General features: G+C 42.7%; 1 protein-coding gene across 2 annotated transcripts in view; it reads right to left on the reverse strand.

Moving 5' to 3' along the window:
- Positions 1-895: 895 nt before the first annotated feature.
- LOC125643275 (NAD(P) transhydrogenase, mitochondrial-like) overlaps positions 896-26263 on the reverse strand; it is a 65965-nt gene continuing 40597 nt past the window's right edge. For both annotated transcript variants that reach the window (XM_048865589.2, XM_075133123.1), the window contains 9 exons: positions 20679-20874; positions 19128-19361; positions 17570-17730; positions 16785-16964; positions 15638-15797; positions 11765-11846; positions 10412-10530; positions 3741-3856; positions 896-1273 (listed from right to left, as the gene is read on the reverse strand). In XM_048865589.2, the coding sequence (XP_048721546.2) occupies positions 1121-1273; positions 3741-3856; positions 10412-10530; positions 11765-11846; positions 15638-15797; positions 16785-16964; positions 17570-17730; positions 19128-19361; positions 20679-20874 (1401 nt within the window). In that variant the 3' untranslated portion in view covers positions 896-1120. The remainder of the gene's footprint in view (positions 1274-3740; positions 3857-10411; positions 10531-11764; positions 11847-15637; positions 15798-16784; positions 16965-17569; positions 17731-19127; positions 19362-20678; positions 20875-26263) is intronic.

Genomic DNA, 26263 nt, shown 5'->3' on the forward strand with positions numbered 1-26263 from the left:
TCCACCGGTATAATTATGCACCCATGCTTGCCTTGACCTCACTGATTTCACCTGCATAGACAGCTGTTAATTCACTTTGCCTAGAAATCTGTTGTTTGGTTGCCACGTTAATAGTATGAATTCCACTTTGTGCTGCTGCTGCTGCTATTAGCTTGGGCATCCGGCCTGCCTTCATTCCAGTTAGCACTGGAATCATTTGTAGAATGAAGAGAGAATGGATGACGTTCACCCGGATTCAGAAGATGGAAGTCCCTCTGACTAATTTAGGTATCCATGTAAAGGGGGGGGGGGAGGGGAAGTCTGCCAGCAGAATAGTTGGGTAGGGTATCTCAGCCCGTCCTATACATCACTGAGGTGGTCTTTGTAATAGCCCAGCATGGAAGAGGGCAGTGAGAGCGGGCAAAGTGAGAATCTTCAGGATCTGCACATACAGAAATGGAATGACCCAAGAAAGCGCAATGGATGAACTGGAGACTGGAGTAGCAGGCATGGGAGGCTACATGGCTAACTCCAGGAACCCTTGCCCCAAACAACGGCAGATTACTCTGGCTGTGTATGTGTGAAGTGAATCTCAGCCTATGATGCTATATGCCAGTACTCATCCTGGTTCTTACCAGGATGTGTAAAGGAGCAGTAAATACTGCCTCTAAACAATAATGTCATTTAAAAAATAAAGCAAATATGTAAATCTTCCTGGTGCTATACTGAGGTTCACATTTATTCTATTACAAAGCATTGTTTTGCACCAAGGATCTATTCATTAGTAGGAGGATAAACCAAAGCTTTTCTGCAATGATTTCTCTGTCTCATTGAGCATAAAGAGAAGACAGAGAGAAAATAAAAGTGCTATAAATGAGGCTGCAAGATTAGAGAAATAATTAATCTGCAACACCAATAGCGCAAAAGTGGTTTTATTATTATTATTAAATACAGGGACTTACATTTGTAAGGACTAAGGCACATAAATCACCAATCAGTCTAAGAGCTAATTTGTTATGTTTGGATGCTCTTTTATTTTTGAAATGGTTGTATATAAATAAGGTGCTGGATATGCCTCCAAACTATTTACTGAAATATATAAATTATATCTAGTACCCTTTTACAATTCTGAATATCAGTGTTAATGAGTATAATACATTTCCCTAATCTTGCCTTGTAAAGCATCACATGTTTTCTTTGCATCCCCAAGCAGCATTGAAGTGTTAGGTTTGTAAAAAATGGGATTGTCAACTGCAGCATACCCAACTCCCAGTGTACGCTTCATGACGATGACCTGGGGAGAAAAATAGCAGCATGAAAGAATTAAATGAAATAAAAACTTTCAGTATGTGCTCATGGAGGATGTAGTTAAAGTAACAGTTTTTAAAATAACATGTTACTATATTATAAAATTTTGACATGTATTAAATGCATGGGCTCAATCAAAATTGCATACCAGCAATATTGGCATACATTTTACATTGACTTTTGCATGTCCATATCTAACTATTCTCAGACCTCACATTTATGTGCCACCTTCCACCCTGAAAGATTGTATTGTGGTTTTAAAAAAGTAAACTGATACAGAAACTGAACAAGGATCTCCTCCTCCAGCTCTGCAGCCACCTGTGGGTGGAAGGCGGTAGCTGCTTAGTAGTACACTGAAATACTAAAGAACGGTTAAGAAAAGCAAATGAAGAGCATTCAAAACAACTGACAGCACAAGGGGAAATTAGGTAGGCAAAATGTAACTACCCAAATCAGCACTTGACCAAGACATGTTAATCTGCCTACTTTATGCTAATTGCCATTGGGTATTTTAATGACTGTGATGGTTAGGGCCTCAGTTTCATGTAACTGCCAAAGCACACTGATTGAGATTCACAAAGCTGACTAAAAGATTGAGCCATAAAATTCCCCTTAACATTAATTGGAACAGGGTAGCTAAATCCCCTAATCAGATGTGCAAAATCTCAAGCAGTACCTCCGGCATGACAGTGCTCCCAGACCCTAGGCATTGGATTCAAGAGACTGGGCAAAGTGCTATACTGAATTCCTTTTCCACAGCAGCTGGGTTTCGCCCCCTTGAGTTGTCTTATCCAAGTACTGACCAGACCAACTTTGCTTATGAGATCTAACATGATCACAGCACAAGCCAGTTTGACTGCAATAGTACTTCATTAAACAATTAATCCATGTTGGATATGATGTAATGGGATACCTGAAACACTGTTTATTTTCTGGGTAAGGGCCAAAATCTGTTGCCAGATATGTGGTGTGTACTACTCTGTATGTGACAGATGCAGAGTAAAGTCAAACATATATTTTCTATAATTTATCTCATTAAACCTATCAAAATGATGCTTTCATACCCAGAGATGTTATTAACATTTTGCTTTTTAGGTGCATATTTCAACAATTAAAAATTGCTTGTTTCATGCAGTTATTTACTGCATCTTAATGTTACCTGCATAAATGTTCTAACATTCCAATCTGAGATCAGAACTAAACCTTTACTGTATGAGAACACAACATGCTGGAATACTGTCTAACTGAAACGTAACAAAACAAGCTTGGCATGTGCTGAATAACATGGAGATCCCAATTTTCCCCATATACTTGTTCACATGTTTCTGTGTTTTAAGAGGTTGCTTTTAATTCTAACATCTGTATGCCTGTCATTTAGTGCCATCGTCATCTTCACCATACACCCCATAACACAGTTTTTATATCATCTTCAATTGTGTTTCATGCTAATGTCTATACTTGCACAAGTTTGATGGCTTTCAATACCATAGCACTTTTGAGAACATGAGGTTTGAATTAAAATGAGTTAGTAAACCTGTCTTATAGATAGAATTGTTTATATTTAAGGCAATGAATTAAAAGTAGAATTTCAAAACTGGCTCTTTTCCTTTGTGGATGTATCTGTCAGATATGTGCTGCCATTTTTACCTGCCCTGAATTTTACCTTTCGATCCGAAATTCCCTCCCATACAGAATTTGCTGAAACTGCACACAGTTCACTGGGAAAAGAGACACTGTAGATATAAAGTACATACCTGACACCATTGTCTGTGAATACAGCAGACCAGAGAGAGGAAAATTGAAAGAGAAAAGCTATGGGTTTGCAAATGTACACAAGCTTCTGATACACTGAGTCAAAGTTCTGCAGCCCCTTATACCTAGACCTGGTCAAATAATATAAAAACTTATTTGTGAGTAATTTATTCAACAATAGATTTTTAGCTTTCGGGGAGTACAGTGAAACATAGCTCTTTGTAAGAAGATTTGGAACACTAATAAAGTGTACTTTGCCTCATTCTAAATTTTAAAAGCAAAATCCATTAGAAAGAAATGCCTTTTAAATGCTATATAATCCAGGAGCCAATCCTGCTCTTTTTAAAGTCAATGACAAAACTCCCATTGGCATCAATGAGAGCAGGACAGGGCATAACTTGTCAAATCAAGCATTTCACTGTAAGCTTAACCCTATAACTGCTTGTCATGGGGACCCTCCTGTTGAAATGACTGGGAATTCCATACCAAATTGACTGCAGAGTTGGGGTCCCTTCTTGTGTATCTGCCGCATACTGTTAGACAGATGCACCTATGTGCATACTCCTTGCATGTGTATTAAAAACAAACAAACTATCTTTCTTTGTCTTTAGTGCAAGTCGGCATGTCTCCTGAGAAACAGAGATACTTTCCATAAACATATACTGTGTGGACTCCAGTCAACTTTGATTGTTTTTAAGTACCTGCTTAGCTTTCCAGACCTCCAATACAGGCATGCCAGCAATAATAGAATTGGGATCTTCCTGTGCTGCAGAGTTTACTGTGTCATTTGCACCAATGACCAGAGCCAAGTCCGTTTCTGAGACAGAATAGAAATATGTTACAAATGTTTTGGAACTTGCAGCTGCCTTTCCTTTATCACAGCGACACCAAAACACACAAATCAAACATTCATTAAATGTTGATAGTTCACTGTTTATTCTAAATGAAAATAAGTTAGGCCCATCCATTTGTGTCAAACCCAGAACTGAATCTTGGCAGATACATGGGCTAATGAAAACTATTATAACCATGCACCGCTACAGGCTGGGGACCGATTAGCTAAGCAGCAGTTCTGCAGAAAAGGACCTGGGGATTACAGTGGATGAGAAGCTGGATATGAGTCAGCAGTGTGCCCTTATTGCTAAGAAGGCCAACGGCATATTGGGCTATATTAGTAGGAGCATTGCCAGCAGATTGTGGAAAGTGATTATTCCCCTTTATTTGGCACTGGTGCATCCAGCTTTGGTCCCACCCACTACAGAAGGGATGTGGACAAATTGGAGAGTCCAGCAGAGGGCAGCAAAAATGATTAGGGTGCTGGGGCACATGACTTATGAGGAGAGGCTGAGGGAACTGGACTTATTTAGTCTGAAGAAGAGAAAAGGGAGGGAGAATTTGATAGCAGCCTTCAACTACCTGAAGGGGGGGTTCCAAAGAGGATGGAGCTAGGCTGTTCTCAGTGGTGGCAGATGACAGAACAAGAAGCAATGGTCTCAAGTTCCAGTAGGGGAGGTCTAGGTTGGATATTAGGAAACACTATTTCACTAGGAAGGTGGTGAAGCACTGGAATGGGTTACCTATGGAGGTGGTGGAATCTCCGTCCTTAGAGGTTTTTAAGGCCCGGTTTGACAAAGCCCTGGCTGGGATGATTTTAATTGGTGTAGGTCCTGCTTTGAGCAGGGGATTGGACTAGACCAGACCTCCTGAGGTCTCTTCCAACCCTACGAGATACCATGAGAGACAATATGCCTAAATCTTAATGTACAGAGTCTTCTGCAAGGCTTGTGTGAGGTCACCAAATAGAGTACACGTGTAGACCCTAAGAAATATCTTCATTGTATTATGGCATATTTTATTTCAACATCATTCACCTGCAGCTGAATTCTACAAAAACTCTATTCTGAATCATAATCAGGCCCACATCTCTGCATGCGAGCAGTCCTCTCCTGATACACAGTCCAATGTAGGATCAGGGCCTAACACTGCAAATAGTCCAATTGATTCCATTTGAGTTAAGATGGCAAAGCTGGTCCCTTGATTACTAAATCATTTCTGAAAAGCTCTGGGCCAGTCTGATCAGTTACATGGTGCAAATCCAGGGTAACTGCACTAATGGCAAATAAATTATTCTCAATTTGTACCTGTGTAAGTGAGCTCAGAATTTGGCCTTCTGACGTTTAGTTCCCCTGTTATATATTTACTAAAGTCTTGATTCAGGGAAAAATAGTTCATCTGGCTTTTGTGACAAGTGGATTTTGGGGGTTGTGTGACATAGAAGCCAGATGGACTTTTGCTTAAGTGGGCCTTTAACATACTTTCACCAAAAGCCAGTGAGGAGACACATTGCTTTCATCCAGACTACACCACACGATCCATTGTCTACAGCCAAGCTCTATGATACAACCGCATTTGCTCCAACTCCTCAGACAGAGACAAACACCTACAAGATCTCTATCAAGCACTCTTACAACTACAATACCTACCTGCTGAAGTGAAGAAACAGATTGACAGAGCCAGAAGAGTACCCAGAAGTCACCTACTACAGGACAGGCCCAACAAAGAAAATAACAAAACGCCACTAACCATCACCTTCAGCCCCCAACTAAAACCTCTCCAATGCATCATCAAGGATCTACAACCTATCCTGAACGACAACCCATCACTCTCACAGATCTTGGGAGACAGGCCAGTCCTTGCTTACAGACAGCCCCCCAACCTGAAGCAAATACTCACCAACAACCACACACCACACAACAGAACCACTAACCCAGGAACCTGTCCTTGCTACAAAGCCCGTTGCCAACTGTGTCCACATATCTATTCAGGAGACACCATCACAGGGCCTAATCACATCAGCCACACTATCAGAGGCTCGTTCACCTGCACATCTACCAATGTGATCTATGCCATCATGTGCCAGCAATGCCCCTCTGCCATGTACATTGGTCAAACTGGCAGTCTCTACGTAAAAGAATAAATGGACACAAATCAGACGTCAAGAATTATAACATTCAAAAACCAGTCAGAGAACACTTCAATCTCTTTGGTCACTCGATTACAGACCTAAAAGTTGCAATTCTTCAACAAAAAAACTTCAAAACCAGACTCCAACGAGAGACTGCTGAATTGGAATTAATTTGCAAACTGGATACAATTAACTTAGGCTTGAATAGAGACTGGGAGTGGATGAGTCACTACACAAAGTAAAACTATTCCCTCCCCTGCCCCCCGCCGTTCCTCAGACGTTCTTGTCAACTGCTCGAAATGGCCCACCTTGATTATCACTGCAAAAGGTTCCTCACCCCCACCCCCGCTCTCCTGGTGGTAATAGCTCACCTTAAGTGATCACTCTCGTTACACTGTGTATGGCAACACCCATTGTTTCATGTTCTCTATGTATATAAATCTCCCCACTGTATTTTCCACTGAGTGCATCCGATGAAGTGAGCCTGTAGCTCATGAAAGCTTATGCTCAAATAAATTTGTTAGTCTCTAAGGTGCTAAAAGTACTCCTTTTCTATTGCTTCTATAGTTACAATTGCTTGTTCAATGGAGGGCTAATCAATGGAGGGATAATTCTCAAGGCAATAATTGCTCTGTAATTAACCCTAGTTGTACTGGACTATAATTGGGATTCAAATAATTATTTAAAAGCAGCATTTGGATAAATGTTTAAAAACAGCCTTTAATTTTGTGCTGCTAAAATTGCTTCCACAATCCATTGTTGACTGGCGCAGTCAATAGGATTTAGATGTCTACCTCTCTTATTGTCCGTGGTGTAGTTTACTGATAGCCGGGGGGGAGACAGCATGTCTGTTGTACAAAACCATCAATAAAATAGTCCCCAAGTGTCATACTCATAGATTACCTTGGTACACATGGGCTGTTGACTACAGCACCAATGGCAGTTGTCATATTTCAAGATCAATCAATTGTGGTACAGACTATCAGATATTACCATTATTTTTATGACACCTATTCTTTTTGCATCTAGGTTTTTTTTTATAGTTATTATCAGGGCATGGAGAGGTTGAAATTAGGGGAGTGTTCCTGTTGCATGTCAAGTGATTTATGTGACCACCAGAATTCCAAGATGGAGTTGTAGCTCAAACTCTTTATTCACTTCTGTACAATGTAAGGATCTAATTTTGAAAATATTCTTTCCCTTCCTTTCATCTCTCCATGCATAACTTCACTATTGCCTCCTGTCACAGCTTTTTTCTAAACTGCCTGGAGTTGTTTTACCTTGAAGCATTGCTGGAACAGCAGTTTGTCAGGGATAAGCTGCTAATTCATGGAAGTGACGTCAGTTCGCTTTCTTTTCAACACACCCAGAGGTAGCAGTGTGTCCAATGCTGTGATCCATGAATTGCACAGTCATAAAACGTTACCTGATGGTGATGTCAGAGCATCAAAAACCACTTTGAGTAGCTGGCAGTGGGATCTCCTCTTACCCTCTAATGCTGATGAAGCAAGTAGAATGCTTGTGGGGGATGCTGATGTTGTGTGCTCAGGGCTTTAAAGCCGCTTACAATCAGGCCAAGTGGGCATTTGTACTCAGTCTGCCTGTCATATGCGTATGCAAGGGGGAGGAGCTACCTGCATCTTTCCTGTTTTACATATCCGTGCTAGCGTTGCCAACTTTATACTCGCACAAAACCGAACACCCTTGCCCCGTCCCCCTGCCCTGCCCCTTCTCCATGGCCCCACCCCCGCTCACTCCATCCTCCCTGCCTCTGTCACTCACTCTCCCCACCCTCACACGCTCATTTTCACCAGGCTGGCTTGGGGGTTGGGGCGTGGGAGGGCATGCGGGCTCTGGGGTGGGGCTGGGGATGAGGGATTTGGGATGCAGGAGGGTGCTCTGGGCTGGGACTGAGGGGACTCCAGGCTGGGGAAGGGGGTTGGAGTGCGGGGGAGTGGGGGGGTTGACGGCTCTGGCTGGGGGTGAAGGCTCTGGGGTGGGGCTGAGGGGTTTGCGGTGTAGGAGGGTGCTCCGGGCTGGGATTGAGGAGTTCAGAGGGTGGAAGAGAGATCAAGCTGGGGAAGGGGGTTGGGAGCTCCGGCTGGGGGTGTGGGCTCTGGGGTGGTGCTGGGGATGAGGGCTTTGGGGTACAGGAGGGTGCTCTGGGCTAGGACCGAGGGGTTGGAGGGCAGGAGGGGGATCAGGGCGGGGGCAGGGGGTTGGAGTGTGGGGGGGGCTGCCGGCTGGTGGCTTGGGCTCTGGGGTGGGGCTGGGGATGAGGGATTTGGGGTGTAGGAGGGTTCTTTGGGCTGGGACCAAGGAATTTGGAGGGCAGGAGGGGGATCAGGGCTGGGGCAGGGGGTTGGGTCATGGGAGGGGGTCAGGTGGGTTCCGGGCAGTGCTTACCTCAAGCTGCTCCCAGAAGCAGTGGCATGTCCCCCCTCCAGCTCCTACATGGAAACACGGCCAGGCCGTTCTGTGTGCTGTGCCATTTGCAGGCGACACCCCTGGGAGCCACGAAGCTGGTGCTTGGGGCAGCGCACGAAGTCCTCTGGCTGCTCTATGCATAGGAGCCAGAGGGGGAACATGCCACTGCTTTCAGGAGCTGCGTGGAGCCAAGGCCTTAGCCCTGCTGCGCCACCAACTGGACTTTTAATGGCCTGGTCAGCACTGCTGAGCAGCGCCGCCAGGGTCCCTTTACGACCGGGTATTCCGGTCAAAAACCGGACAACTGGCAACCCTAAGCAAGAGCAGCCACAATCTGACCCTAATGTGCCAGAGGCTTTTAATTCTGTAACAGAAGTGGGAGGGAGGTAGCCCTGGAAAACCACAAAAGATAGATGCAGTCTAAACTAGAAACACTATGCTGCCACGCAAAAGAGACTATAGCTCCCTTCCCTCTTACTTTCCTACCTTAAGTTAAGGGACTTTTGCCTCCCTAACACTCTTGCTACTTCTGGATGCCTTAGTTTTCTTTTCAGAGGCATCATTTCTTGTCTGTGATGGGGAATAGGCACTTTATTTTACTGATCCTCCCCCACATGCCCCAGCCAAAATAGGGCAGAACAAAAAACAAAACAAAAAGGCAAAAAGAACATGGAAAGGGAGGGAAAGGAAGGAAGGAGGGCAGGAAGGAGAAAGGAGAGTGACATTGCAGTTTCCATCCACTAGGAATTAATCAAAGCTCTCAAAAAAGTTGGACCAAATCTTTTCAAGTTTGTCTGAAGTCCCTCGTCTCTGAAACATTATCCACTCTTTAGCTGCCAGGTCACCAAAGTACTTGTGCAAAGCTTCTGCAGCTGGAGGTAATCTGCTCTTCCATCTGAGCAATGTGTGTCATTCGGCTACATGCCCTGTCTAGAAAACCAAGCTCTCCATGAATTATGGTCTTTCTGTACCTTTTAGTTCCTCATTGCTTCATTTTTTTGCTTTGTCTGTCCCCTTGCCGAAGAAGGGAAGTGGTACCAAAACTGGCAGCAGCCCTCCCTCCTGGTGAATATTCCCTCCCCTGGGATTTAGGGGGTCTGATATATGCAAGGGGCAGTAATTTCCACCTCCTCACCCCAAACTTCAGCGAATCCAAAGGAAGAATCTACCAGATATTTGAGAAGCATGAGTGTCCTACAAGGAAATTGAATCTTGCAGAGCAGCTGCCTGCTCACTTATACTCCACTCACAATAATGGTAGCAGTGATACAAATTAATAATACACCACTATTAAATAATACAAATGATCCTATATATAAGCAGTCTCTTCCCAGGGCACTCCGAGTGATGATCTTTCATAATCACTACGGTATCAAATAGTAACAAAACATTAAAATACTCAAATACCCTCATAAAACCACAAACAACAAGAGCAAAAAGTGAGAGGGGACTTGATAACCTGTAATGCCACAGAGCTCCACCCACCTGACATGAGGGTGGATTTTCAACAGGACTCATTTTTGCCATAACTCTTCTCCCATACAAGTCACTGCTACAACTCCCATTGACTGAACTGGGATCAGAGAAACTAACTTTAAACTCCCACCATACATCTGTTTGTCCAATATTCAGAATATCACATGGTTGCCTTTCCTGATACCCTTATCACTGACAAAATACAGACACATATTTGATTTAAAAAGTCATATATTTTGCTCACTCTACAGCAAAACCCTAGTGGCTATTATGATTATCCATTAAGTAATGTCAGACATAGCTTGGCTTTTATATGAGTCAGGCAAACCTTTGGTCTTATCTAGTCTTGATTCTGGTCTTTAAAAAGCATTACTGTCAACCCTTCCACCTACCAAAATACTGCCTGGCAATAAAATTATAGTTATTTGGCCTAACTAAAAGCAGAAAATAAATTTAAAATATTTAGAATGGTTTGAATCTAAGACATCATTTTTCATCCCTTACCTGGGAAATCTTCATTTATCTCATCCATTTCTAATACAACATCATAAGGTACACCGGCTTCTGCCAATAGTACATTCAGTTGTCCTGGCATACGGCCTGCTACAGGATGGATGCCAAACCTGGAAACCAAGAAAGCAAAGAAACCAAGTCATGCTGAACTAATAAATGCCGACTGATAAATGTCAGCAATCCTACACATGTGGAAGCAGTCCAGTTCCAGTGCTTCATATACCTGAACCAGATGCAGAGAGAGCGAGCTATAAAATACTGGTCATGAAACTGCTACTTGGGAAAGAGCAATTAATGTATATGTTTGTAATCAGTACCAGAAAGGGAAAATTGAAACACTTACAGAACTCCTTTCACATCGGGCACCCTGCTGGTTAAAAATTAACTATGTAGTCATGGCATGTTATTTGGTGATTTCATTTAACACTTAAGCCACACCCCAGAATCTAAATCATTCATGAAGACCGTGTGTCATATATAGTGTGTGTATATACCGCACAAGAGTGGGATTAGAGCCTAGGACAAATGAAATAACACTTTGAACAGATATGTGGATAAGGATTCAGTCCATTTTCTAATTCAGAGGTGGCTTATTGATACATACTCTTAATATGCACTTGCAAAAAACAAAACAAAAAAAACCCCACTGCTGGGGGAAAAAAAGACTTTTCCAAGAATTTGATGCAAGAATTGAAACACTTAATATTCTTGTCAAATATTAAGAAAATGAATGTCTGAATTCCAGAGGCTAATCAAATATTCATAGGCCTGGACTTCCCAACTGAATGCTATGGCAGACCTGAGCTCTGTCAATGCTGAGATCATATTCATGCTCTGTTTGCTGCTAGCAGACTTCCAGCACAGATGTTTTCCTGATTAATGTGGGCAGAGATTTTTTTCCCCCCACAGGGAATTTGTGTTTCTAATTTGCTTTCATGTTTTTGAAAATCCCACCCATATTTGCTATGTCAGAGAGCAACTCATTTTTAGAAATATCAGTTAGCTTATTTGGGGGACTTAGGTGTTTATTGGAGCTCCTAACCAAGGCACTCAAGTTTGAAAATTGAGCCTGTAGTATTGAATGGCATGGTATATGGTGTATTACCACGTCATACTAAACATATTAAAGATTTCCTATTGAAGTTCTATCATTGCTTTTAATGTTTGATGTACAGTAAGTACAATATTTGTCCTGGCCTATTTCAATGACAACATTGTGAGCCAGATCCTCAGCTGGTGTAAATCAGCATAGCTCCACTGAAATCAGAGCTGAGCTCCCTGGAAATCAATGGAGCTATACCAGTTTATACCAGCTGAGGATCTGGCCCACTATATGCAACTTACCTGACTTTCTTTCCTTGTTCATTAAGCATTTTCACCATGTCAGCAATGGGATACTGGGCCTTGGCTGCACAAAGACCCCAACCTAAACCATGAAAAATATGTCAGTGTTCTACAAAGGAAGCTTAGCATCCCTCAAAAAGCACCACATAGTGCTCCATTAACCAGCATGCCTTCAGCATTAATGAATATTAGAAACCACAGTTACTGCACACGGCGCCAACAAAACTCATTTGCCTGGTGGATATGACACAGAGTTAAAGGTCAAACTGAACTGCAAAGGGATACTTTAATATGGTCGTTTAATTCAATGGTAGCACTTAGTGCAGGTTTCACTGTAAATTACATTGAAAAACTAAGAGTCCTGGCTACAGCTAACTCACTCTACCACCATATTCTATTTCTGTGTGAATATAAAGGAGGAGAAAGAGGCATTTCAGTACAAATGCAATTACAGGAGTAAATTTTATGAGTTGAATAAAAGTCACTTATTCCTGGAGGATAAGAAAGCAAATGTATCTGTGCAGTAACATTGACAAACATGGTCAGCATCCATCCTGCAGTCCTGCACAGCTGGATAAGGGGGCTTCGGTCCAGCTTTTGGGGACGTGTTTAAAAGATGGCTTAAAGTTCCCTTTGTGCTTGCCCAGTCCTGGGGCAATCTGCTCGAGCTTGGTCTCCCTGCATGGTTTGCGGGTTCTAAGGAGCTATAGTGGCAGCTGGGGAATGCCATGGTGAAGGAAAGTCCTAGCCACACCTAGCCATGCCCCATCCATGCCCTTTGCTACAGTCACAGGTAGAGGAAAGATGTAAGACCTGCAGCAATAGGTCTGCATCCCCTAAGCATCCCTCTATGCAGGGGAAATCCTTCAGGTACCAGTTCATCTGGGTTTAGGTTAGCTTTGTGCCAAGGGAGCAATGCAGAAGTGCCCTAATACATGGCAGGATCTGGCCTTCCTTATTGTGGCTATAAATGGAAAGTATTTTCAAAGAGTTCATACTGCTAAAATCTATATAAGTGTAGCCCTCAGCTATGTCTATGCAACTGCATTAGCCTCAGTTGCATTTGTGCAGCCAAACATATTACTGGTGGGGACGTGTGGGAAAGACGGCTTCTTGGTTTTCCAAGCTGAGTTTGCAGGATTGTCATTCAGGCAAAAACTATTTTCTAACTTGTAAACTGAGCATTTTTGATATGGAGCCTGAGAAACAATATGTATGGGACCTCTAGTGCCAATTTTACAAATCACTTTACTGTTATTCTTTGAATAATTATTTTTTTCTTAAAAACAACCTATTTGGATGGGGGACACTCAGGCAGTCCCCTTCCTTTCCCCCCAACTTTATCCCTTCTCATTACAGAGGCCCCTCATCAGGATGAACCATCCATCTGGCTAAGAAGGGCTGCTTGCAGCTGCATCTGGAGCCAGCCAACTGTACTCCTGGGTCAGTTAGAGGGGCTGCTTGCGTGCAATGCTAGGTGTGTGCAACATTTCTAACCTCTGCAGCCCTGAGAGCGAGGGACTGAGCCCAACACTCAAACTCAGATTCCAGCTGAGCTGCCAAATAGAGGGTTGGCGCACTAACAAACATTCAATCCCTGCAGGCAATCCAACTCCCAATAGCCATTTTAGTCAAGGATTTTTTCCCCTACACACTTGGGACCGAGGCCTTTTTTTGTTAATACACATTCATAAAACACACTAACTTTTTGTAGTTCACTGCAATGAAAGAAGAATTTGATATGGCATATTTAAATCCACTGGACATGATGTCCTGCAGCTATGAGATAAGTGAAGAATGCATCCTGATCTCAAGACATGTTTGCCAGTTATCGTTCATTACACTGGCAGAGTTAAAAATTGCCTAAAACTTTGTACAACTTATTTTTTTTTTGTTTGGTTGGTTGTTGTTGTTGCAGCAAATTTGAAATGATTTAACATCTGGCCACATAATGGGCCAGGTGTTGCCATTCGTAGCAGAAACACCCACTGAATTCAATGGGCGATTACCCTGAGTAAAATCTGCAGGAATTGGCTTATTAATTTTAAGGAATTTAGTAGCCAGAAATTACTTTTCTTTCATAAGTATTTGGGGAAAAGTAAAATCCTTGAAGTAACAAGTAACTAAAAATCCCACAATATTAGTCCCATAATAATAGCACCATCCAGAGAGTGCAAAGTCCAATTCAGGACAAGTCTGCTTTTACACTTGGGGTTTGTATCCCCAGTTCTCTCTACCTTTGAGGCACTCTGCCATGTCACTATTTTTTCATCTGAGGAGGACAGATAGAACTCCCTTCAGAGCCCATAGGACAGTGGCGGATTTATTGTTAGTGGGGTCCTGTGCACAGTTTTCATTTTCGGGGGGTCCCCCCTCAGGACCCAGCCAAGAAAAAGAACATTCTCTCTTATCTCCTTCCCCCTCCCGTCGTTTTTCATTCTTTTTTTCGTCATCTTCCTCCTATATTATAAGTAATGGGAAGTAAATGAAAATAAAGTGAGGTACCTTGATTGGAGCAGGGAATTGGGGTGCAGGAGAAGGGCGGGGGGTTGGTTTTGGGAGGAAGTTTCGGTGCTGGGTGCAGGCTCTGGGCCGGGGCAGGGGGAGTGGCGCTTACCTCAGGGAGCATGGCTCCCAAAACGACCAGCACACACACCCCTCCAGCAGAGGTTCCTAGGCCAGGGTGGGGGGAACCAGGGAGTCTCTGCGCGCCACTGCCTGCAGGTGCCACCCATGCAGCTCCCGTTGGCCGCAGTTCCTGGCCAATGGGAGCTGTGGAGTCGGCACTTGGGGGATGGACAGCCCGCAAGGATACCCTCTAGCCCCTCCGGGCTGCAGGGACATGCTGGCCGCTTCCAGGAGCGAAGCGGCATGGAGGGAGGGAGGCAGAGTGGGCAGGGAGTTGCCTTAGCCCTGCTGCTGGCATGTCTCTGCGCACCCCTTGGGGAGTGGGGGGCAGCAGGTCTCTGTGCACTGCCCGGGGCGGGGGCAGTGCATGGAGCTGCCACCCTCCCCCCCGCCAGAGGCATGCAGAGATGTGCCAGCAGCCGGCTGCTTTCGGGAGCGGTGTGGGGCCACCAGCCCTGGCATGCAGGCATCCTTGCCTGCATGAGCCCTGCTGCACCGCCAGGCGGGACTCGGGGGCAGGTTCTCAGATATTTGTCTTGCATTTTGGGCACCCTCTGGTTGTTGGGGGCTCCATACCACCACACTGTTTGGTTCATGATAAATCTGCTCCTGCCATAGAAGCTACTATTCTCGAAAGTGAGGCATTCATTCTTGAGGGTCTAACCATCACAGGTTGGGCTGATTCTGATCTCACTTCCAATAGGGTAAATCAGAAGAAAATCCAGTGAATTCAGGAGTGGGTGAGTGAGATTCTGTGTCCTGCAATGTGCTGGAGGTCAGACTCGATAATCATGATGGTCCCTTCTGACCTTAAAGTCTAAGAGTCTATGAGAATTCAGTGTCATGAAAATGGTGTAAAACTGGTGAAATTAGGCCCTCTGTCCATGCAGACCTGAGGATGAGATGGATCTTTTTTCCTAAACAGCTCTTGTAATGTATTTGGTGCTTTATAACCAATCAGCTCTGGGACTTTTTATACCAATGAGATGTAGGTTACACTATCTTCTTGTTTTATTCTAGTTCTTCTAGTTTAGCAAGCTTTTTCAATGTGTAGAATATCAAATTTTAAATCCCCACATGGATCTTTAACTTTCCTAGCTAGACTCCCTTATTCTTTCATAGGTATTTTATCAGTCATAATTTCTGCTCATTCCTTTAACTAACTAAGCAGAATGTTGTGCAGTAACTGAGTTATGCTGACAAGCACATTTCTCAATAAGCATATGAAAATATCTGAACTCTTACCAGGGGTAATGATGACAGAGTTAGCTTCCTTTATCATTTCAATGGCTTGGTCAATTCCGACTTCGGTATGTGTTCCAACAATTTCCATAGGTTTCCCTCCACCCGTAGAAGATGTACCAAATCCACCCAAAATCACATTTGGCAAAGACCTATTCATGGCCTGAGTGGGAAGACATGAAGTGAGTGCATTGGTCAGAAGCAATAGTTCTGATTACATTCAGAGAACCTCAAAATAAACAGTGCATTTCATGGGAATCCTCATGTCGTTTGATTGGAAAGGCAAGCTGCATTATTGTTCAGCTCATTAAAGTGTAATTTAACAAGACTCTGAAGACAATGCAGCAATGGTTCAATAGTTCAATATTCTATTTGGAAAGCTACAGTATCCCACTTGGCATATAACCCATACATTTTGAACAAAGGTTTTCAGATGTGCCTTTGAGAAATTCTTATGTTTTTCAGTCATGTTCTAACCATTTTTCTATTCACAAAGCCAGTCTAACATTTTTCTCTAGGGAAACAAAGGCATTGATTTGTTTAAAGAACTTCTCTCCTCTTGCTCATTATAAAACAGGATGTTTCCTCAAAACCAGTCACTGGGTGAAATTTTTCATTGCAGATTCTTTGGTCCTCATCAAAATGCTGACTGACAAAGCAAACCATGCTACTTCTTATTCCATTTTTGAAAGTAAGGTTAGATGATAGATTGACAATGCTAGAGACTGTTTATTCAGAGAACATGTACAGTGTAGGCAACAGAAGTGCAAGCTTCCCCACACTACAACCCCACCAATCTGACCTGGAAGGGTCACATCTAACAGCAGGGTAATTTAGTATCCAGGCCAATACGAGTGCCAGTCAGTGCCAGTCATGGTAGTGGTTTCTGAGACCTCTAGGAACTGGAGTGAGATCACCAATTGCTCTTTGCATCACATCCTAATTCTAAAAGCCCACCAAATAGTCATCAGACCCGCAATAACTTTTGATTATTTATGACCAGTTTGGACTGGATTTAAACTGGCAATCGATCCCTTGGGCCATCCAGTCTTCTACAGTTTCTATTTTTAAAAAGTTCCCACAGTAGAAGCTCCAGACTTGTTTCACCAAAGTCAGCATGTTAGCCCAAGTACATACGTTGCCATCTTACCACACACATGATGTAAGAGAGAATCGCTCCAGAGGACCCAATCAAGGCACCAACAATTGTCATCAGGTTGTTATCAAGAAGGAACCCTTCTGCACACAAAGCCCATCCAGAATAGCTGTTCAACACAGTGATGACCACAGGCATATCTGCACCACCGATAGCTGCAGTAAGTGTGACTCCCTGCAATTTAATATACACCATGGAAAGAAAAACTAAAGGAAACTCACTTTTAAAGAACAACATTATTACTAACATGTTAATTAAAAAACAGAACAAACAAACCATCAAATACCTGAGTACAAGAACTTGTCTATTTCATGATTATCTATTATACATAATGGGTCTGATTCTCTGAGGAGCTGAGCACTCTGAATTCTCATTTACACAATAGGAGTTGAACCCACTCAGCATCTCACAGGATTGGACACTTACTCTCTTTCCAAAACTTCTTTCCAAAACCAGGTCATATCTATAGCAGTGGTTTAGAGGATAGGATTACATATACATCTGACTAGACAAACAATAGCTTGTTTTACTGAACTGCCCTTAGCTAAAATGTTTTGGATCCCTGCACTATGGTTTGTGGGATCCTGCAGTGATTTGTTATGGAATTTCTACAGGGCACCATAAACATTTTGCATAGTGCTTTGAGGAGTCCTCGCCATTACACCAAATTTTTCAGCTGATTTTCTGGCATTCAGCAGGAGCTGCAGATGAATGCAAGAACTTTATATTTCCTTTGTTTGCATTGAAAGGATTCAGAGAGTGCTTTCTTGTGTTCTTACCATGATTGAGGAAAGTCCTGAAACACCAAGAAGACAGGCCATGCCGGTAGTGTAGCTTGGATCCAGCATAAACAGCCCCATACCACCCACTGACGCTGCCAGCAACCCACCATTCAAGTAATGGCGACCAGGTAGAAGGAGCGGCGCTGAGTTCAATAAACCTGGAATCAAACACTAAGGTGTTAACACTTCAGCCATTTTATTATATAAACATTTTTAATGTTAAAGTACAGGAACCCCAAAGAAGGTATAAAAGCAGGGACAGAATCAAAAGCCCAAAGATGCTGGTTCCACAGTGGCTCAATTTATCTGAAGGAAAGTTTGGCCCATTAGAGACACAAGGCAGAGGAACAGTTGTTCGGAGCTCCCTACCTCCCAGCAGCTCCTCTTCAACTCTCAGCTCCCAGGAGCTGGTCTTTTCCCACATACTAGTGTACAGCCTTTGGGCAACCCTCCAGCCCTATTGGCTATCCTGTCTCTGCCATTGAGGGGTCTGCCCGGTCAACAGTCTTTGAGGATGGGGGTTCCTCTCAATTATCAGTTTTCTGGGAGAGCAGTTCACTTGCACCAATCCCTGGTTTTACCAAGCCAGGGTCAGCCTGAAGCCTCTTCAGCTCCCTGGCTGGCAACACAGTTTCTCATTTCAGCTGTGAGCCAAGGAAGCCTGTTTGTCCCTAAATGTCAGCCAAGAGAGATCCTGCCATCAGACTGCTTCCCCAAACAACCACATCAGGATTTTTCATACTCCCTTGAGGTCATTCCTATCAGTATATGAAATGGGATGCAGCACACAGCACCAGAGCAGCTTCCCATGTAGCAGGATCACTCTGCCACTGCTAACGGGTACCAAATACTTGTCTGGAACAAGAAGCCTCAGTGACTATTTATCCTTGAAAAGAATTTTGGACTGAACAGAACCCACAGCATTTGGCCTTTAAGTCATTATTTCAATAGTGACTGGTCATGCTACCACTGCAGATGCACCCTTTTTTTGGACTTGAATTGTACCACATCAACTCTTTTATCCAAACTCGTATTTTCACATGTATATCTTGTCTGTCTTTAGTATGCCATGCACCATGAAATGGTTTGTCTATTTTTCACAAGTGTTCAGTTACTGAGCAATTTGATTAATTTTTATGGCCGTAATCCTCGCACTTCACACTGGAGTAGCTTTTCATTGCCATATTGGAACTAAGAAAATAATGGGTCCAAATATAGTCTACAGGAGCTCTTATCACATTTTCTATGGCCCCTATTTGTCCTCCTCAGGCCCTGAGTCCTTAGTCTGAGGGAGTGTAAACAAGCACTCATTCTCCCTCTGAAAAGTTACAAGAGGATTTGTTGGAAGCTGTTACCAATAACAATCTAATATCTTTTGGCCACCTAATCCCACAAAACTTGTCAAAATAACTCTGTTGTAAAAGGAAGTGATTTTGAAAAGGACCTAACAGTCAGCTACCCAATTCCCACTGGAAGTAGCACCTCACTCCCATCGAAACCTTTGGAAATCCCATCCTAAATTATTTAACATGACATAGACCAAAGAATAAAGTACCTTGCAGTTTTCCATAAGCCACTAATGAACCGCTGAAGGTTACACCCCCAATGTAGGTGCCCAAATATGCCACAGTTTTGAGAACACTGGCAGAAGGGTGAACATCGAGGTGTGGATATTCAATCATATACTCAGCAATACATGTAAGAACTGCTGCCAAACCAACCAGACTGTGAAATGCAGCTACAAGCTGTGGAAGGTCAGAGATTTCAATTCGTTTCGCAACTGTGAGACCTGTAAAATGAAATGATTTAGATCCAAGATTAAAGAATTGTATTGTATTTCATCCTCTCTTGAAGTATAAACAGGCAGTTACGCAACAGAATATTGTTTTCTTTCTTATGTTGTTTTTCTTTTTGTGCAATACAATAGAATCATAATAGTTGTAGGAAATTATAACCCAATTTAAATCTCCTCCAAAAGTATATTTGCAAGAACATTCTGAGACAACAGAGTATAAGAAACAGAGCCAGACTGGGGCTTTGAAGCTACAACCTCTTCCTTGGGGAGGAGGTGCTGTGGGCACATCAGTCATATCTCCCAGATATATTCTTTCCACAGGGAGCAGACAAGCAAAATGCTCCTGGAGGCACTGGGAGAGTACACTGCATTCTCAGTCACAAACTGGGAATGCTGTTTCCCAGCATTCCTTGCTGTCAGGCCTCCAACTCCCATGTTCCTTGGAGATTACAACTCCCAAAGTTCCTTCTGGGCTGAAATGTGGAACAGAGCAGGGCCGGATTTCTACCCTGCCAAAAGGGTCACCATACCCTGTTATAAGGACCCTATATGGCTACACATCAATGGCCACCACTGAAGATTAGTAAATCCTCTGCCAGACCAAAGATCCTGACTACAGACTAATCGTTCAAAAGTATTGTGATCCAGGAACATACTTGCTAATAACTTCTCCCCTCACCCTATTAATTATATTATTATTATTATTATTATTATTATCGTCATCATCATCATCAAAACTATTAGCAGTAAAAACATTTGGGAGAGGCATAAGTAATGAATAGGAGGATTTTAAATTTTCCGGATTGTGCTCTCCACTACATGGAGGGAAATTTCAACAGAAAAACATTCACTGTAGGGTTGTCTGTAGTGAGACTTTCAGGATTCCAAAGCAAGGCCACGAAAGGTCATCTATGAGGCTCTGGAAAATGGGGAAAGGAGCCTCTGGGAAATACTGTTATCATAAATTCTATAACAGCAGCCACCATTTTGAGCTATGGTTAATATTTCCTTTGATTGTAACTTGCCAGCAAGTGCATATTCAGGTAAAATACTTCCTAGAAATAAAATGTTTTAAGCTTAAGCCATGTGACCAAATTTTAAAACAATTTATAAGCTTTGTACATATCTGCTTCACCATCGTAAGTTCTCCTCTTAGGCAAGAGTGCCACCTTTAGGCATTAATGCATTTTCCAAATGTATTTTCTCATCCTATTATAAATAAAGAATTATTAATTGGTTACTAAACCATTAATGAATGTGGTTAGTGGGATGAAGTCAAGCTACATGAATTGTACAATGTGTTGTACATACCTATTGTGCCACCCATTGCCATGGCAGCAGACATCTGAGCGAGTACTTCTGGTGATGGGTTCAGTGCTCCTACCGTAGCTGCTACACCACTAGCCACCCCAATCATACCTAGGGCATTACCAAGTCTAGAAGTGTTCTGACTAGACAAGCCTGCCAGTGCACCAACACAGCAAAGACCTGAGCCCAAATATATCATCTGTAAAACAATGCAAAAGTTAATATATAGTGCACAGCATTGCTGCACATCAGTCATCTCTCCTGGTAGAGGATTAGGGTGTTGGAAAACCTCCAGGATCCCCAGCTAGAGTAGGGGGAGGGGAAGTTTCAATTGCAAGAGTTTATGGTTTAAGATATGAAAGATTTCTTCTTTGCATATTAATGGAGAGTCCAGTTTATTCAGCCCCATGTGCTGAAACTTCCCTAAGTTGTCTCCTTTCCATTCTCTATTCCTGTATTTCTCAGCCACCCCACTCTGCCAACATTGCAGCAGTGACACTGACTAAACTTCTCAAATACACAGCCTTAATCCCCAGTGACATATATTTGAGTACATATTTTTGGTTATTTCCATAACCATTGCACTAGTATTTTCTTGCATTAGTCTTCATTGCCCTGCCATTGTGACTCATCTTCAAGTGTGTATGTGTGTGGGTTCTTACTACTCTTTCCCTAGAGTAACAAACTAATAACACATTAGTTCAAGCTTAAAGTAATTTAGTACAATTATCTTTGCTACATTTACCATCTCTTTTACATTGGGTGTGTTTTTAAATGGTTTTAATCAGCAGTTTCTTTGTGTGTGGAAGAAACGCATTTTATCGAATCAGTCATTTAAATTGCATTTTAAAGATTGTAATGCTATGAGATCATTCCCATTGATTTTCTCTTACTTTGATTCTTAAGTGTTTTGATTCACAAAATGTTCTGAAATCCCTACATGATGATGCATTTATAAATAACATGTGGTGTTCTTTCTCATGTTTGAAAAGCACATGGTGATTTTATTTCACAGCATGAAAGCTCATGTTACCTTTCCCCCACCTGTATTACTGAATCCATTGAAAATCATGAATCTAAAACAACGTGACAATGACAAAAAGAATATAGGCTGCATACCCACCATTCTCTAATCATCTAGTAACAAATGAAGCTAAGACATTCCATACCCCCCTCATAAAAGTCCAAAAAGGCCAGCACAAGACCCTTTGCTTGCTGTACTTTTCAAGAACTGTTCAAAGGGGCTAAATGTGGGAGAAGTAGAGCTGACATGTAACAGTGTTATTAATACTGAAGTGTAACAATTTTATGAACATTGTGTGTGACTGGGTCAGTGAGGGCAAGTTACTGTATATGGCTGTAGGATTTTCCTCTATTTAGTTAGAAAGTGTTGATCTAACTTATATTGTGGTGTGGGAAGAACCAGCAGGAAAGGAACATAATGGCTTCCCAGATAAGAAAACCCATGCACACACTTGAAAGACAACGGCAAAATTATCAGGTTCAAGGACCAGGCATCCTGTCTCCAAAGAAGATGCAAGCTCGTTGTGCCAGGCTTGGAACATGGAGATCGAACAGTCAAAAGCCTTTGGGGGGTAGTGGGGATGGTGGCAGGAGGAGGGAGGCTTGACAGGTGCTAAGTAGACAGTATGACAGAGAGAGAGACTGTGGAGGGAATCTAAAGAAATTGGGCCTTCCCCAGATCCAGGGAATGGTAAGCCTTAGGAGGAAAAGTCTGTGCAGTCTGTTTTATTATCATCATTATTATTTTTAGACATGTTTTCCCTGAAACGCTTTTGTTCTAAATAAATGATACTTTGCTTTAAGGAGGCTGCTTGATAACTGAATACCACCATTATTGACCTGGCAGGAACAGAATTGCAGGGTTTGGCATAAGTCAGACCTGCTCAGGTAAATCACAGTTAATACCATGGGACTGCAACCCAGAGCCCAATCTGAGATGGGACAATCGTGTGATTCCTCGCCAAGAGACAGTCGATGGCCTGAGGCATAGAAAAGGAGTGCTTGGAGAGACCAGGAGGGGTCACTTCGCCCACTAATGACGACACTGAAATCTTCTACAAAAGACACATATCCAAAATGCTCTTTCCAAGTTGGGAGAAAAAAAAGAGCAATCAAAAATGAGATTCTCATAAATGGGAGGATGGGATGCCCTCTAATACTGTGGTTGGTTGCTTTCTGCACTATTAAGAATTGCTGTAAGCCATTCTGATTTGTCAGCATAGTGCCCATATATCTATACAAGGGAGAGGAAGAGGCAGGGAGAAAATGCTGAGAGTAAATATTTCTAAAGGCCATTTACCCTAGTAAGCCTCGCCAACAGGGGCGCTTGCAAGCATGTCAAAGAAGGGTGGGGAAATATATTGACTAAACAATGCTTGCTTTGCACAAAATGCTTTTCTGGGATTCAGGAATGATTAGTTTCAAAGAAACCTTTTCCACCAAACAACTGCTGAAGCATTGCAAATGGACTTGTTTACCATTCATCTAAATCAATAGCTGAAGCTGACAACCACCTGTCAAAGATCATTTTTTGCAGGTTGTTACTAAAAATGTGACTGCATAGTACAGTAACTCCTCACTTAAAGTCATCCCGGTTAATGTTGTTTCGTTGCTACGTTGCTGATCAAATAGGGAACATGCTCGTTTAAAGTTGCGCAATGCTCCCTTATAAGTCTTTGGCAGCCGCCTGCTTTGTCCACTCCTTGCAGGAAGAGCAGCCCATTGCATCTTGCTGTGGGGGTGGGGGTGTTTGGAACCAGGGTGGACCGGCAGCCCCCCTATCAGCTCCTGGCTCCCCTAAATTCCCTTTGAGGCAGCCGCCCAGCAGGCTATCAATTGTGGACAGTTCAGGTGTCCCTTCCCCCACTGCCATGTGCTGCTCCTGTCCTCTGCCTTGGAGCTGCTCCTGGGAGCCTCCTGCTTGATGTGTGTGTGCGTGCGGGTGTGTGGGGGGGAACAGGGGAGAAGAGGGGGGCTAATGTTAGGGTGTCCCCCTCCCCCCGTCCTGCCCTCTGCTTACCCCTTCTCCATCTAGAGCAGGGTGGGGACAGGACAGGACTCAGGACGGAGAGAGCTTGCTCTCAAGTTCCTGATCCAAAGGCAATGTACTTAGAGTGGAGTCAGTGTACTTAAAGGGGCAATGCATCTCTCTCTCTCCCACACAGGGTGTGTGTCTCTGTCTCTGTCTACCATGCTGTCTCCCCTCCCTCCATTCGTGCTGCCTTATAGAGTGTGAGGCTACATTAACAATGTGTTAACCCTTGAGGGCTCAGCCGAGTGCTAGTTCATCATTTAGCAGTAAGGCATCCCCTGGGAAATATCCCACCCTCTTCCACCCTCTGAATTCACCACCTCAGTCAAGCTTCACAATCATCATTGCTGTGTACAGTATTAAATTGTTTGTTTAAAACTTATACAGTGTAATATAGTTTTTTGTCTGGTGAAAAAAATTTCCCTAGAATCTAACCCCCCCATTTACATTAATTCTTATGGGGAAATTGGATTTGCTTAAGATCGTTTTGCTTAAAGTCGCATTTTTCAGGAACATAACTACAACGTTAAGCGAGGAGTTACTGTATCATAATTAGGATCCAGGCAACAGGCTAGAAGGACTAGCACTAAAATAATTTTAATGGTGTCAATTTGGCTGCACATTCAGGTTTGCAGCTCTATTAGAAATTACCAGATAATTCTCCTTCTAGAATCCTATCCGTAACCCCTACATACATCCTACTTTTTCAAAGTGTGTCACTATTTGGGAAACATCTAATGCCCATATTTTATATTGGTGTAAAGGAGTGCAGGTCCTTTGACTTCAATAGCATTTTGTCCATTTACACCAGCAGAGAATTTGGCCCAATGTCTCTCTAACTATTGGCCTGGTCCTTGTGGTTTTAGGTCCAAATCCAGGAAGGATACACTGAGCTATTGATTTATTTGTATCTAGAAAATAAGCTATAAACGTCCACTACTGTTTCCAGTTCTTCTTCTGCTCTGTAGCTCAGCAAGGTATTTATTAGATATCACATTTTTACTATCAGCACTCTTTGGTGTATTATTTCCTGGAGCCAATTGTATTGTTTAATTCCTTTAACCAAAGTATCAGGTATCCCAGACTAGTAGTTTAGTATAGCTTCAAAGAACAGGGTCCGATTGAAAAACTATCCCTGATACAGCTGTTTGGGAAATAAGCTCTATTACTTTGCCTAGTGACTGCTAACTGACCTTCTGATAAATTCCAGGATACTTATCAGCTTCCTTTCCTGAAACGGTTTTATTTAAAGTACTTTAAAGAATTAATGAAAATTGACACCTCATTTTTTCCAGATTTTTGGTGATGATCACCTTTGTGGGTGGAGGGAAGTCCTAAGGGTTAGTAGGAGAGGACCAGTTCAATTCTGTTGGGGGTTCTGATTACTATCAGGCCATTTGCTTCACAGAATACTTTCTTTCAGTGTCTTCAGCAACCATAACTTGTTGCTTAGACTATCTCAGAAACGAAATGACGACTCAGCTTCTGGTGTGTCTGTATTTAGAATAATAGCTAAGAATTTGGAAGTGAATTAGAATCAGAGGGTTAGACAGGACCACAAGGGTCATCTAGTCTAACCCACTGTCAAGATGCAGGATTTGTTGTGTTTAAACCATCCAAGACAGCTGGTTATCCAGCCTCCTTTTGAAAACCTCCAGTGAAGGAGCTTCAAGAACCTCCCCAGGCATTCTGTTTCATTATCCTACTGTTATTACAGTTAGGAAGCTTTTCCTGAGGTTCAATCTAAATCTATTATGCTGTAGTTTGAACCCATTGCCTCTTGTCCTGCCCTCTATGGCAAAAGAGAACAACTTTTCTCCATCTTTTTTATGGCAGCCTTTCAAATATTTGAAGACCGCTATCATATCCCCCCTTAATCTGAACATACCCAATTACTTCAGCCTTTGCTCATATGGTTTACATTCCACCCCCTTGATTCATCTTTGTCACTCGCCTCTGGATCCTTTCCAGTTTCTCTACATCCTTTCTATACATTGGTGACCAAAATTGGACACAGTACTCCAGGTGAGGCCTAACCAGTGCTGAGTAGAGTGGTACCACCACTTCATGTGACTTGCATGCTATGCCTCTGTTAATGCAACCTAAAATTGCATTTGCTTTTTTTTTTTGCAACAGCACCCAATTGCTGACTCATGTTGAGGTTGTGATCCACCACAACTCCCAATACTTCTCAGCAGTGCTGGTGCCAAGGCAGTTATCTCCCATTCTGTATTTGTGCATTTGGTTTTTCTTCCCTAAATGTAGCACCTTACATTTGTCTTTGTTGAGTTTCATTTTGTTGTCTATAGCCCAGTTCTCCAATTTATCAAGACCCCTCTGAATTTTAGTTCTATCCTCCAAAGTATTGGCAACTCCCCCAGCTTTGTGTCATCTACAAACCTGATCAGTATGCTCTCTATACCTACATCCAGGTCATTAATAAAGATGTTGGGAAAAAATGTGTGTGTGAGAGTTTTAAAAAAAAGTTTGTTGAAATAGTAAATCTTTTAAGAAGCTTAGTTCAACTGCAAAA

The sequence above is a fragment of the Caretta caretta genome, chromosome 10 (assembly GCF_965140235.1).
Source record: "Caretta caretta isolate rCarCar2 chromosome 10, rCarCar1.hap1, whole genome shotgun sequence".
Lineage (NCBI taxonomy): Eukaryota > Metazoa > Chordata > Testudines > Cheloniidae > Caretta > Caretta caretta.